The 16,202-nt window shown below is 37.8% G+C and overlaps 1 protein-coding gene across 1 annotated transcript in view; it reads right to left on the bottom strand.

Moving 5' to 3' along the window:
* The window catches only part of Smp_176630 (selenocysteine-specific elongation factor,putative), a gene marked incomplete at both ends in the record, with an annotated part of 20,642 nt that extends 8,729 nt beyond the window's left edge, over positions 1-11,913 (bottom strand). The window contains 5 exons of the mRNA XM_018791764.1: positions 3,124-3,207; positions 7,578-7,786; positions 9,930-10,008; positions 10,043-10,212; positions 11,640-11,913. Of these exons, the coding sequence (XP_018645086.1) occupies positions 3,124-3,207; positions 7,578-7,786; positions 9,930-10,008; positions 10,043-10,212; positions 11,640-11,913 (816 nt within the window). The remainder of the gene's footprint in view (positions 1-3,123; positions 3,208-7,577; positions 7,787-9,929; positions 10,009-10,042; positions 10,213-11,639) is intronic.
* Positions 11,914-16,202: the final 4,289 nt, after the last annotated feature.

The raw sequence follows: 16,202 nt of genomic DNA, 5'->3' as shown, positions 1-16,202 counted from the left end.
TTCAATTGACTCATGATTTCAACTATGAAAAACATCTAATTGTCTTTTAACAGGTACAAACTTATTACTTGTATATTTTTTTCCATGGCTCAAAGTGGAATCTAGAATGTATATTACTCAGCGACTGAATGAATCAGTTATATTGATAGAATCTGTTCAAGATGATTATATAAACATAGAGGCTGATTGTTATATCCCAGTGAAGACATAAGTACGGGTAACTTCCAGGATCTATTAATGGACTATTATTCTATCTATATTCTTATTGTTTAACTATTGAGTGATTAGATTATGTATATCTACGTTCAGCTTATTATAGGCTTCATTTTGACCTATGGATTATTATTGTACGAATGATTGTCCCTAAATTATATTCAGTTTATTGATTATTGTCTCCCAGATTCACAGCCACATTTGGCTTGATCTTGTACAAATATCGTTTTCTATTTTATGGTGTGATGTGGCCTGTCTTTCTTGTGTATAAACCAAGTATGCTTGAAATAAATGATTCGCATAGCTGAAGCTGTAATTGGTGTTCTGGATTCCATTGGAAAGGCTAGGAGGACAAAGGATCAATAACGACGCTAGACTGTGCATACCGGTCGAAGTCATTGGTTAGCACAGTGTTAAGATTAGACAAGTCGTATTCCGATTAGTGGATAATTCACGTGATAAAAGCCAGACATAAAATAATAACGAATTGGATACGGTCCTATATTTATAAAGTCATAACACTGATCGTTTGTTAATGTGGATGATCAACAACGGGGAATAATAAACTCTTGATGATATGAAACTATTGAAAGACTTACCACTAATTCTTAATTCAGTAACTTGGAAAAAAGTTTTTAAAAAAAGAGACATGAAATGTGTTATATCCCCTGGTGAATTATGAATGGTAAACCTGAGGTCTATTTATGGATCAATGTAATATGCCTATTTCCTATTGTACAATTATTACGTAACTGAACTATTCATATCCGTATTTCTCTTATCATTAGCTTTATTTTGACCTTTGACTTATTATCATACGATTCTTGAGTTATAATCAGTTTATTGATTACTTTGGGTTGTATAAAAACCCAGTGTGTTTGTAAATAATGATTGATACCACTGAGGCTGTTATTTGTGTTCTGGACTGAACTGGCTGGGCTAGGCAGTAGCAGGGCCGATACTCAATCAAGACTGCTCGTACGTATTTTATGTATCATTGGACGTTTATGTATTAAGAGGTCATACGTTATAACAACTGGCGACGGGGTAAAAAAAGTGGCTTTAACTTCCGATCAATTTCAGTTGCTAATCCAGAGACAAGAGCAGCGTTTTAAAAAGAGTTAGTTGGATTTCATTGACAAGTTACACGCGAAGCTGCTGAATCACCTATGCTTTAGGGGTGCAACGGAAGTTGACGCATTGATTTCTAAATTGCGTACAGAGCTGGAAATCGATTGCAGAATGAATGAATATGCCAGTGAAAGCCTCAATGAATCCATGACAAACAGTAAATTAAACGAAGCAATAGCAATCATACATGATCAGCCCAGTAGTCCAGTACTGTCTGTTTCAAAGACATGCCCTATAAACGGTCGAAATCATGTTATCCCCCAAAAAGGACGTGCAAACAGTGAATTATCCTGTTCACAGAAAGAAAATGTCTTGCTAAATGCTTATGAAATTGCTGCAGTACCCGTCCACGAAGAAACGGGAAACAAATCGAGCAGTATTGTTAATACAGTGGCGCCAAATGAAACTAGTAATAATGCGGAAAATGTTTCTAACGAATCTAATGATCAAGATTCTTTAATTGTTTTGCCAGATTTAGATTATTTTGATGATTCATATGTTCCTGTTGAACTCTCTTATAAAAGTGGGAGAAAAATGTCAGATGCATTAAATGATAATCAAGAATCCAATACGTTTTTCATAGAAACTGATTATGATTCATTATCTACTAATGAGGTTCCGAATAAATTCAAGGAAATTGTTCCAAAAGAATTAGACGCTGGTGACCTCAAATCAATTGTCGTCGATCCTCATGATCTGATCAGTTCTAATGGATTCTCTGTTAAATATGACAAACATGTTTTATATTATGTCACATTAATAGTAACTTGGCTATATGAGGATCCAACAGTCTTTCGTGGGGGAGAGGAATTCGAGAAATTTAAAATCCGGATATCAACTCCGGATTTCTCAAAAAGGGGAGGTGTTATATCCCCTGGTGAATTATGAATGGCAAATCTGAGGTCTGTTTATGGACAAATGTAATATGCCTATTTCCTATTGTATAGTTGTTAAATAACTGACCTAATCGTATTCGTGTTCCTCTTATCATAACCTTTATTCTGACCTTTAAACTATTATTATTGATTACTCTCCCCCTATCCACAGCCACATTGGCCAATTATTGTACAAATGTCATTTTTCTATTTTTTGGCATAATGTGGTCTGTTTGGGTTGTATAAAAACCCAGTGTGTTTGTAAATAATGATTGATACCACTGAGGCTGTTATTTGTGTTCTGGACTCAACTGGCTGGGCTAGGCAGTAGCAGGGCCGATACTCAATCAAGACTGCTCGTACGATTTTATGCATCATCATTGCTCCGACCAATAAATCCACTCCTCTCTAATTGCACGTTCATATATATTACGAGTCCATACGTTATAACAAAATGTATAAAATTCCCTGAAATAACTAAATAAAACCTAATAAGCTTGATTGTGATTGAAGATTTTATGGTACTAAGCTGTCGATGTTGAGCACTATGTTGGACACGGCGTGTCCACCTAGGGGAGCTGGAAAACCCTGATTTCAAACCAATGGTGTACATGGGCTCCAGTATCCTGAAGGAACAAATGGCGTATGGACCAATCGTTGGTCACCGGCTACCATGGGACTGCATCTCCTTACGATGCTCCACTGCCTTGTGGATCAGACCGCTAGGTCAAAGGCTCCAGGTGTGGCCCTGTGTGTAAACCACCTGCTTCAGTTTGGGCACCTGGGCAGTATCACAGCTCTCGTACAAATCGAATGAGATTTGTGTGGTGCATATACATCTGGTGCCCCATTTGTACCAATATTTATGTGTTTAAATAAATAAATAAATAAAATAGTAACATACTGGTACAATCGACTGAATTGGTTGACGAAATCTTTGAATAGATTTAATCTTCTTTTGAATTCTTTGATAAGGTAAACCAATTGTCTATTAAGATAATGAATATAAGACAAAATTTGGAATCTTAAGTAACATTAAAACGAAAATTATGGATAAGGCCAATCTTCTGGTGTAATAAGATCACTCGTACAAAAATGATTAATTCGGGCTAATTATTTACTACACAGATGATACCAACTGAAGAACTACTATGAATTGAAACGCTCATTAGATAGTTTTGTTTCATTTTTTTCAGGACTCCTCAACAGTGTAGATCTTAAGTTAAATTTATACTGATTAGAACAATCTAGTGAATATCTACAACTCAGCCCCCAAATGCCCAGGTATGGCCGAGAATCTGAAGAGTCCGCTCTCCCTCTCCAAATGCACTCACATGGGCCACGCGAATATATAGCCTCTGTCAGGAATGTCCTACTCAATACTTTCTCGTGGCATTACTGTTGTTTACGAAATTGAGAGGACGAAAAGCAAATGTCCGACGCTTTAACTGGGTTGGTGGATGTGGAGTATCCACCTAAGGGAGTTGGAAAACCCTCATTCCAAACCAATAGCGCACATGGGCTCACTCCAGGATCGTGAGGGAACAAACGGAGTATGAACCAATTATTGGTCACCGTCTACCATGGTACTGCACCTACTGACGTTACCTTACTGCCTTGTGGATCAGACCTGTAGGTCAAAGGCTCCAGGTGTGGCCTCCTAAGAAAACCACCGGCTTCAGTTTGGGCACCTGGGTAGTATCACAGCCCTCACACGAATCAAATGAGATTTGTGCGGCCCATATATATCTGATGCCCCCTTTGTACCAGTATTTATGTGTTCAAATAAATAAATAAATTTCGTTTTACTATTCAAATATTCTGCACCATGGATCTGGGAACTATATTTTTAGACTAACCATTTTGTTTTTCAATCTGTTGCTTAATTCTATAATAAACTAGATTGCTTGCATACTCTATACAAAAATAATATGCCATTTTTCATAAGACAAGAAAATATACGTATATGTAAAGACAATTATTACAATCATTACTGTATAAGATGTTCTATACTAGTTGAAGTGCTACTGATACACACTTTATAACGTCTTGAATTGTTGTCCTAGATTCGAATAAATAAAAATGATACTCTCTTGACTTCCATCGTATTAAATGAGATTAATGACACTTTTCAAGAATGTTCAACTACTGTAAGTGTTATATCCCGATAACAATAGTAAATGGTAACTTTGGGATCCATTTATGGACCAATATTATGCATATAATTTTTATCGTATATTTGCTAAATAATTAAACTACTCATATTCGTGTCCCTCTTATTATAAGCTTTATTTTGACCCTTGGACTATTATTATACGATTTACCATTCCTGAGTTATACCCAGTCTATTAATTACTGCTCCCCTTATTCACAGCCACATCTTGTACAAATGTTATTCTCTATTTTATTGATAAGATGTGGTCAGTTTGTTTGCTGCATGATCTGTCACCTTTCACAGAAAACACTTTTGTGAAATATGCGGAACGATCTCACTGTATGTATGCCGATTTCTGTCTCTTTACATCCCATAAAAGGAATGAGTTTTTGTCTTGTATTGAATAGTGGTCTGCTGTTCATGATCTCATACTTAATCCGTCTAAATGTCAAGCTGTTAACTTTAGCCTGACATATAAACAGCACCTGAACACCATGTTGGGATCCTATAATGCTTGTACCCTTAGAGACTCTTCGATAAACACAATGTCGAAAGTCATTTACCTTAGTGAACGTTCTTCCTCTGATCTATTTCGGTTTTCTCATGTTTTATTGTTATCGAAGAAAATTTTCCTTCTGGCTCACTACATAAAGAGGGTTCATGGTTTAATGATTACTCGTCATTTGCTTTTACACTTTGTCAACTCCTGCATATTATTCATTATTCTTTACTGTTCTCCATTATTCTTTCCCCGGATTTTGAGAAAAGACTATGCTGTATTGTGGAGAGTGCTGAAGGCGATCAGCAGGGTGTGTAGTGAATCTTTTGGGGGTCATTATTTATATAGTTATGGATAGACATGTAAAGTCTTGCAAATTCCTGGTAGATGTTATTTTATCAGATACTAACCATCCCCTTTATTTACATCTTTCTCCTTGTATATCTTCTGGTAGAATGAGACGTCAATACCTTAGAATCCGTGGATAACTTGTTGAAATATCTAGATGGGAGGAACAGGTAGTTTATATATTCGAGCAGGCCAGCGCCAAGCAGCTACAAAACACCGTTAGTCTCTCAGATCACTTGCATTCAGAATTGCAGTGATTTACGAAAGGACATATATTTACATCAAAGTTTTAAGTTGTCATTCCAATAGAAGTGATCATATTACCAATATCATATGGCAGTATTTTTGCCTGCCCAAAAAATGATTTGTGAAGCCTTAGTTAGCAGTTGAACGCAGTGAAAGTTTCTTTCAGTAAAAAACATCAGGGACGTACAGCCATTTTTGTAAGTTACAAAACGATTTTGTTCAACTTGTTAGCGACCGGGGTGGTTGAGTAAAATTTAACCTGAATTTGTAGCCTTAGTAACGATGATATTCCACAGACGTTGATGTTACATGATGTTTTCGTTAACCGATTATATGATTATAAGTTCTTACAACATAAATTTCAAGAAATATCTGACGCGCAACCGAATTCACAGTTAAATGGCAGTGGCAATCATCAAAAGCACCATTATTGAAACTGGCAACGTTCCCGGTAAGCTTCACTACAAGTAAGCAACAGACTATTCAACCGACCGACAGATTATCTCATCAAAATTTAGTAGTCATATTTGATAACCGCATCTTCAAAATTTATAGGTCAGTCAAATAATTACGCTAAACAATCCCTTAGAACCCATAATTTATATTCACTCTTCGCAAATTCGATAAGATTTACTTTTCTAGTTAAAATGCTAGGTTATAAACGGGATCTTGAATGCTAATATTAGCCTCTAAATACCCTGGTACGGCCGACGGTTAGGGGAGTCAACTCTCCCTCTCCAAATGCTCTCACATGACCACACGTATACACCCACTGTCAGTAAAGTGCTACTTCTCTCATTTAGAGTATTGTTTACGAAATTGAGAGAACGAAAAGCAAATGTCCGACGCTTTAACCGGGTTGGTAGATATGGAAGATCCATCTAGGGGAGTTGGAAAACCCTCATTCCAAACCAATGGTGCATGTGGGCTGGCTCCAGGATCCTGAAGAAACAAATGGTGTATGAACCTATTGGTGGTCACGGGCTACCATGGTACTGCATCTCGTAACGTTGCTCCACTACCTTGTAGATTAGACCTTTAGGTCGAAGGCTCCGGGTGTGGCCTTCTAAGAAAACCACATGTCTCGGTTTGGGAACTCGTGAAGTATCACAGCCCTCACACAAATCAAGTGACTTGTGTAGCGCATATGTATTAGGTGCCTTTTTGTACCAATATTTATATATTCAAATAAATAAAATAAATAACATGCAGGGATTTATCCCTTAGCGGCTGCCCACAGTGTGGAAGAATGTTTCTTCTTGAGGGACCTGAAAAGGAAACTGGATTAGTACTGGTCTTAGAGACCGCGGAGAGCGTGATCAAAATGTTCAAGAAAAATAAGTAGAACTGAAAAAATTACGTGAGAGATGTTTTAAAGGAACGGATCTTGTGAAATCTGGGAGTGGTTTTCCCTAACTATTGTTATTAATAACTTTTATCTGTAATTACTGAATACCTCGATTACTACGTACACATATTCCCTTTATCATAAGCTTTATGTTCTGTGCTAATGTGGTATGGCAACTCGAACTGATGTACGTACGTACGAAGTTCTACGTTGTGACTGACTGACTGACTATCATAAGCTTTATATTAACCCATTAACCAATGTTGTACAGCAAACTATTCCTAATTTGTTCCCAGACTATTATTCACAGTTTCCCCTACTCGAAACCACTTTTGGCTTCATCGTATATAGTTGTTATTTTTCATTTCAAGGTGCGAAGTGGTCTGATATTCTTGTATACAGACTACATATACTTGAAATATAATGTAATAGATGCTGGTTGCCAACTTCTAGATCTTAAGGTAGGGAAGACAGAAGCTAAAGAATCTTGAGCCAATGGGAACTAGCTGTTGATCAGACGTGCATTGGTAAAACCCGAGAAATTAAACTGTAAAGTAAGAAGTGAACACACAAAATAACAAATGAGAATTAGGATTCTGACTAGTGATTTGTCATGCGATATTGTTTAGCGGTTATAAGACGTAATAAGGAACACCAAAAGTCTTGAGGTTTGAGGCAGTAGGAGAAATGACTAACTTGGATAAAATGAAATGAAATCAGTTTAAAATATTAAACATAAAATATCAAAATTTTGCAAGTTACTTGTCCAACACTTGTAGTTCCAGATAGTACAGTTCCAGTAAGAATGGTACCTTGTCCGGTAATTGTAAAACAATGATCCACAGCAAAGACAAAACCCATATCTTTCAATTTATTACGTTTCTCAGTTGGATCATGTATTGATCGTGCCAATAAAGTGATTAGATTTTCAACTTCTTGTGAATTGTTTACACGTTGTTCAGATGTAAATTCTACCTGTTACACAAATTACAAATTGTATCGCCTAATGAATGAAACAAAATATTTTTGATAGTACCAATGAATAAACAGTAAACACGAAAGTAAATGTATTGTAAACAAGAATAATATAGTAACATAGACAAGAGACAAGGAATGAACTATGCTTCAATCTTAGCCCCCAAATGCCCTGGTACGGCCGAGAGTGGGAAGAGTCCACTCTCCCTCTCCAAATGCTCTCACATGGCCACGCGAATATATAGCCTCTGCCAGGCAAGTCCTACTCACTGCCTTCTCTCACCAGGAGTGTTGTTTACGAAATTGAGAGGACGAAAAGCAAATGTCCGACGCTTTAACAGGGTTGGTGGACACGGAAGGTCCACCTAGGGGAGTTGGAAAACCCTCATTCCAAACCAATAGTGCACATGGGCTCCAGTATCCGGAAGGAACAAATGGCGTATGAACCAATCGTTGGTCACCGGCTACCATGGAACTGCATCTCCTTACGATGCTTCACTGCCTTGTGGACTAGACCTTTAGGTCAAAGGCTCCAGGTGTGGCCCTGTGTGTAAACCATCTGCTTCAGTCTGGGCACCTGGGCAGTATCACAGCCCTCACAAAAATCAAATGAGATTTGTGAGGCGCATATTTATCTGGTGCTTCCTTGTACCAATATTTATGTGTTTAAATAAATAATAATAACATCTTGGATTAAACTGACTCCAGTAGTAATTTAATAAAATAACACTATCGGGAAAATTATTAGAGTCATGATTCTTTAAATATGTAAAGTTTGTGTAAAAACTGTCGTTAGAGTTCATACTTAATTTTCTTTCTTGATGAAATCACTTACTATAAACGGGGAAGACAACAGCTGAGTATAGAATTTAGCTTTATCAATGTTTAATGGCAGCTAACAACTTTATGTATTATCAGAAGGGGTTTTGTGGAGATTTAGTATTTTCATAGTTGCAAGCGTGAGTCAATTGAAGCTGGTCTATCGGTTAAGTGCTCTGGCGCGAGACTGATAGGTCCTAGGTTCGAATCTCGCGAGGCGAGGTCGTGGATGCGCACTGCCACTGAGGAGTTCCACAATAGGACGAAACGGCCGTCCAGTGCTTCCAGGTTTTCCTTGGTGGTCTAGCTTCAATTGACTCACGCTTGCAACTATGCAAGAAAAATTTATATATCCTTAGTCATTCGGGACGCGAATACAGCTTGAAATTTTCAAATGAAAAACCCATAAATAATTTAATAATGATATACTCTTGGTTAAGATGAAAGTGCCAAACAAAGATTGAAGCTAAAACTCTGACATTACCAGTTCGGTAAGATAACTTTATATATCAAAATAAAAATACGATAACATGTAGTAAATATCGGACAAGTAATTCCTATTCGGATGTTTGGTAGCCGATAAAGTTATAAGACAAGTCTCTAACAAAAATAGAATGGAACAATGATGTAGAAGGAAATATTGAGACAGTGTTTGGATGCGCAGTGCTTAGTAGGTATAGAGTCCGTTCAAACCCATAACCTGATGGCTGAATCAAAGGAACACAGCAAGCAAAGTTGTAGTTCCCACTTTATCTATGATGATAAAACGCCATCTGGAATTTTTAAAGTTATTTTATATATATAACTTAAATTCTTGGTAAACCGTCTACGGTTATCTTAATGTTTTTGACTCACGAACTAAACTATCAAACTGCTATCTACAAGTCCACATTTGGACACTCTGACATCAATATTGTTTAGTAAACCATGATACAAAAACAGTGCAACAACCGAAAAAATAAATATAACAAACCAATAAAATATCATGCACTGAAATGATAAAACAAAAGACAAGATGCTCTTTGATACCATAGGAACAAGAATATTATTGATGCAGAAATCTATCCTCATTGTTATCTAACAAACCGTTTTATGGCCACTTTTAAATTGGATAACTCGTTATCAAGTGATGACATTTAATCATAAAAAGCATATATGTGCCTGGTCCTAAGTAGTAGCTGACTGACTGACTGATAAAAATGTGCCAATAATAATTTTGAAATTGTTTAGATAAGAAATGACTTCAGAAGAAGGAGAGAAGAGTATAGACACGTTACACATATACAAATGAGAATAATTGATATTATACCTGAACACCACCAGGAGCAGCTGAAATTTCTGCAATTTCTGACTGTTTAAAAATTGTGTTCTCCAACGTTTTTAGGATACGCTTTTTCATCTTTGAGCAGTATAATCACAACAAATAACAATACCTTCTGAATCGATTCATCTCTTTGATTTTCATTTAACAGGTCACATTTATTGAGAACTACTAACATTTTCTCACAAGCTATCTCACCAATCACCAGACACTCGGCAGTTTGGGTTTGAAATCCCTTAGTAACATCGATAACGAGAACGACGATATCGATTATTTGGGATCCTAGAATTGAGAATAATAATGATAACACTATAGTTTATCGTTGCGAATAAGCCATTCGCTTAGAAAAACTAGCTTTAAAAAGTAAAACCTAATGACAAAGCTTTAAATTTGCATTTAAAGGATAGGATACTCAGGACATATAAAAATATACCCTGAAACAAGAAAAACAAATGAGTGGTAGCCTGATAATTGATTGGCAAATGGTTGGATTTACAGTACAGCACCACAAAAACCGGTTTCTTTATGTTGCCGAAGTTTCATAACACAAATACAACAAACAAGCAACCACTTAGCACAGTTTCGTCTATGTTTCACTACTATTTAGACTGTCTGATAGTATGTAAAGAGGGAGAATGTATTTGTGAAATCTCAGAGAATGAATTTGAAGTAAATCTAACGTTTCGCTGGGCAATCTGGTCCTAGCTTTTTCAATGAAAAATAATAATAAGGTTGATTAAACTATTTAGAGTCAACAGTTATTAAATACCCTGAATTTACACAGTCCAAGGGTCACAATGCTTAAAAATGCTGTTTGGCTTGAAATCATTTGCACTAGATTTTGGCTTGTATTTATCATTTATTCATTTGCATTCAGTTCATACGCTGTTTCCACTACCAAAACTACCGTTTTTGAGTTAAAATGCAGTAATTGAGGTAAAGATTGCTTATGAGGTCGATAAGAGAAAAAATAGCCATGATGGACGGTACCATCATGAACCCGAGCATAACATAATCACTTCAATTTCCTTTCCGATCTAGTAAGATTACATTATATAGTGTTCATACAAACACTGAATGACAAGTGTAAAAAAGTGAAACCAAGAAAAAACAACTCAACTTAATACCCAATGTTTAAGGTAGAGCTACGGTACTTAAAATGTGTGATACCATTACGTTTAGCTGGAAGTAATCATCTTAATAAAACGATTTGTTTGTATGGCGACACACGGATACACGATAGCCTAATTAAAATCCTATTTATGTATTAATACATGTAAAGAATTTAGCCCTACAGTTTAAATAGCAAAGAAAGTGGTCATCCTTAAGGATTTTGAAGGTATAAAAATACTTGCCGATCCCAGAGTCGGTAAATATCACAATTAATTTATAGCAAAAAATGGAACATAAATGGATTGTTACTGTAAGTAATCGCAAACCCCGAATTTTGAAGGATTTCGGGTTTTATTTTAAAATTACATAGAAGTTCGAAGTTTTCGTCAAAGTTCAGGGAAAATCTGGGCCTTGGGGATTTACCCAAAGTTTCAAGCTATTTTGAGTAAAATCACCATCTAGAAACACGATTTCTAGATTTTCGTCGAACCTCCCTAAAATCTTATACTGCAGGTTCCACAAAATTTTCGAAAAAGTGGTACGATTTTCCACCGAAATCGGGAGATTGGTATGAAGAGGAAAACAAGGTAACTCACCACACAAAACCGTTTTTATAAGTGACCCATGCCCGGGACAGTCAACAAGAGTAAACTGAACTTTTTCGAAGTTTTCGCGTATTGATGGTGTGAAAGGGTAGCCCGCAGAATCCACGGTAAAAGAAGAAAATCCGAGATCAAGCGTGATACCTCGTTTTTTACTTTGGGGATTTTTATCAAACGCGCTAGTACTAGCAATAGTGCTTAAGACTTTTGCTAGACTCGTTTTTCCTGAGTCGACGTGTCCCAGCACTCCCACGTTAATGTTAAGCATCCCAATTGATTACAGAAATGACCTTGAGGAACCAAATTAAGTTGGGCTAAGGTTCAGATGGTTCCAATGGTACTGGGTGGGATAAAGCTTTTGCTTGACACGCTGTCGTATCTGGTAGCAGTAGATCATTGGTGTAAACAGTCAATAACTTAGGTATATTTAACAATGAAAGAGAAAACAGAATTGGTAAATTATAGTGGGATACTGTATTTCGTCCTTGAGGATATGTCAAGTCTCCTCCTAAATGACTCCTGGGAAGTCACTTGAACTACCTCAAACTGCAGTGAGTTCCGAAATTTGACTAGTCTTAGGAATCAGAAAGTGTTCCCAAAGTACGTTCTGCTGTATTGAGTCTCCTGTTCCTGGGTGTTACCCCTAAAGTTTATGTTGGGACTAAACTTAAGTAGGTGTTTAAGAGGATGTTCAGGAGTATTTAAGATGCTGTAAGCCATTGTAAGGTCACCTAAAATACGCATGTACCTTAATTGGTAAGGATTTAGTGACTAGAGGTGCTCTTCATAAAACCTGACTTTGAGTCCCCGAACTGATTTCGTGGCTCGTCGTTGGATGCATTCAAGAGTGTCCTTATCATTTTGTTGTGAGGGAGGAAATACTATGTTTCTATACTCTAAATGAGGACGGGTAAAACTGTTAAATATTATGTGGAAAGTCCCTCCGTCCAACTGGCTTCAATGTTGCCGGTGCGAGGTTTGCTCGGAAGACATTTTTGTCTCGGTTAGAGTAAGACTTCAGATCATAATGTACTAATACTCCTATATCTTTTTCGACTTGGAACACATCTAGAAGGGAGTCGCCTAAGTTTTAGTTGTAGTCTGCATCATGTCTCAGATGGACCACTTTACGCTTTGAAGTGTTAGAGGTAAGTCCGTTGTCATCTGCCCAACTTTTAAGTCGAGTCAGATCCTCATGAAACGCTAGTTTATCTTCTTGTTTGCAAACTTCTCTCCAAAGTTTCACATCACACGGGAAAAGTAATAAACCTAAAGATAACTGGTGTAGATCTTTTGCATAAATTAGGAAAACAAGAGGTCATGCTGCTGAACCCTGGAGGACCACATAAGGTCATTCCATAGCCTGAAAAAGAAGTTGACTCGGACCTTAAAATGTCGATTATTTAGATATGAAGTGAGCCAATCAGTTAAAGGTGATCTGATACCCAATCGTTTGAGCTTTCTGGTCAGACATTTATGATTGACCTAAACATAAGCTTCTGAGAAGTCAAGATAAATGACGTCAATCTTCCCCTTGAGACCAAAGATGGTTGTCCATTTGTCTGTTGAGGTTAGCAGGCTGGTTATACAAGAGTGCCCCTTCCTGAAACCATGCTGTTGCGGTGACGAGAGGTTTATGGATGGTAAGTAGTCACGTAGACCATCGTATATTAGGGAACCCATACTTTTTGACGGTATTGAGAAAAGTGATACCAACCGGTAACTTGAAGGTTCGCCGTGTTGAACTCACTGAAAATTGGCATGATGTGAGGCAGCTTTCAATTTTCTGGTAGTGCGCATCGGCTTAGCAAATGTGAGAACATCACTCTCAGCGTTGTTTCTAGGATTGAAGCCCCTTCCCTGAGTATAGCAGAATGGACCATATTCTGGTTAGGATAAGTGTCCCTGTTTAGGTGGTGGAGTTTCCGGCGCATCAAGTCAGTGCTCAGGTTCTTTTCTGATAGTCCTGTTGAGTTGCAGGTGAAGCTCTCGTCAATATAGTTAGTATAGGTCGGTTGAAATTTCCGAAAGTACTATTCTGCCGGAAAGTCGGTGGCATCACTGTCATTGTTAGTTTGGCCATTAGGACATACCGATTAAGAAACTCCTATCTCGACCAGTCGAAGAGAGGCTGCATGATGAAATAAGCTTTTCAGATTAGAGACAAATTTGTCGATAAGTTTTATCTGATGCTGAAGTCTATCTACTCGTATTGCCTCTGTGCATTGGTCCCTTATTTGTTTGAATTACCAGTATGCGTTGTTGTTACCAGATCATTTGTATAGCACCCAGTAGTGTCTTTTGCGTCTTATCAAAAGAAAGGAACGACACTTGATGACTGTAGTGTGCTTTTAGATTTTGAAGACCGTTTGGAGATCAGACTCTTTTGTAATACATAAGATCATGTGCGGTAAGAAATCCCAGTGAGCAGCTACATCAGGTTGCAGTGAACGTCGCAGTTTACTCGCTGTAGTATGTCCTGTAAAGCTGATAATTCCAACTGTTTGAAATTTCAGTGACTGTTGTTGGTAGAATGTCGTAACTGAGTTTTGGTGATAAAATTGAACGATATGACGGCGTGATCGCTTTTCTACAAGGGAGCCAATAGTGAGGGTTTGTTAATCAGGAATTCTTAATTTGTAAATACAGCCTTAACGCAATGGCATCTGACAATTTCTCCACCGAGTTGCTGACTTAACATTTTCGAATAATCTCAGATCACTAATGAGGATGGAGAAGCAAGCTCTGATAGAGTTCTTACCTCCAGCGTATGTTCAGCAAAGTTTACTTCAGGGAGATTGAGGTCTCCAATAATCAGGATATGAGTGTATCTGAGAAGAGTAGAGTGAGATAATCTAGCCAGCATACGATCTTCGCACTGAATGTAAACAATGGACTTCCTATAGATGACTCCAAGTCGATACCTCTGGGTGTTAAACAATCCTAATGAACACTACAGGTTCATCAAGTTTAATAAACTTTTGCTGTTCACTTGACACATAGTATATCGTTGGCTCCTGGTCCCTAACTTGAGAAGATATCCATGTTTCAAATATAGCTATCAGATAAGTATTATTAGCACTACCGAGTTCACTCAACTCATCTATTTAACTAGATAAATTCGCGACGTTCATTTATAGGCAGTTGATGCTTTCCATTGGAAATGAGTCAGCTTCCTCATCCTATTCATCTGAATGAGTTCCAAGTGAGTGGATAGTCAAACCACCTACCCGAGGTTTTCCGAATCGGTAGACCCTGTCTCTTCATAGATTTTTCCATGATTTTGACACCCCAAAAATGGAAAGGTCGGCTCCAACTTGCTTTCGTGCTTGACCTTACATTATCTGGCCCATCCGGATGCCTGTGAATCCCAGTTTCTAACCGACATCTGTTGTCACGAAATGCTTCGAGAGTGGCAGCCGCCATATGGGAGGATGGAAAGGTCATCTTCATTAGTCAGGGTCTCAAATCCCTGTCTTTGATTAGTCTCACTACTTGTTCAGCCAATGTTTTCGAATTTAAATGACTACCCTATGAATTTCCGTTCTGGAATATGAGATTCTGCGTAGTCAGGGGCCGTGTTTTCTAACACACCTTGGAGAATGATATTTCTTCCACGAAAGAAGGTCTGGCGGGATTCCTTAGAGATGTTCCTGATGAGATTGTGCTCAGAATATGGTGTGTTAGTTAGTTTTATTATATCATTATCTGATTTCAGCAGGGCATCCTCCACGTCGACAGTCTTAGTGCGTGTTACACAAAGGACTGTTGAGTGATCCAGGTTCTTGGAATCTTTACTCCAAATGAGCCGTGTAACCATAAGTGGACTCTTTTGGGAAGTTTGAACTTCCTGTTCAACTCCTCCCATAACATTCTGCCATTTTTATCCTGCAGGCTGAGAAGGATGTTAGAGTTTTCTTTTAGGACCATAATTGTGAGAGAACCATCGCGAACCGTGGCCATTTTCCCAGGTTTTCGAGCACGTTCCAATTGAGGTTCTTTTTGCCTGACAATTGAAATATGTTTCGAATCCTAGTGCTTTTTGCTGGCTATACATGCAGTCATAGGAGTAGATTTCACGGCGAAATCACTACCTGGTTTCAGTGCAATAATTAGGTTGTTCTGCTTCTTTGACAGTGAAACTCGACCCCTTCTAACTCTGTTGACGAGTGCCCAGTCGCCTCCAGAGATTTTGAAGATCACAGTTTCATTTAGGATGCGTGTGTTGTGAGACCAATATTCGATAATTTCATCACGGGGTTGCATAGAGAGATTGATTTGATAGCGCCCGACGGGTGGCAGTTCAGCTAATCTACTGAACTGATTCTGCTCAGTGTGGCAGTTATTTATGCATTTGAATATGCTGCAGTTTAGGCGAGTGCATTTCTGAAATTGTAGTATACTTCAGTATCAGTACGGCTCTAATAATAGACCTAATCCTAAAATTGTAGATTTGTCATGATGTAACTGTCTGATCTATAAGATCTTACATCATTGTCTACAAAGTCTCATCATATCGTAGCAACCACCAATATATGAAGGAGAACACATCCGGGC

Source organism: Schistosoma mansoni (genome assembly GCF_000237925.1).
Source record: "Schistosoma mansoni, WGS project CABG00000000 data, chromosome 1 unplaced supercontig 0076, strain Puerto Rico, whole genome shotgun sequence".
Classification (NCBI taxonomy): Eukaryota; Metazoa; Platyhelminthes; class Trematoda; order Strigeidida; family Schistosomatidae; genus Schistosoma; species Schistosoma mansoni.
This window is presented reverse-complemented; position numbering and strand designations above follow the sequence as displayed.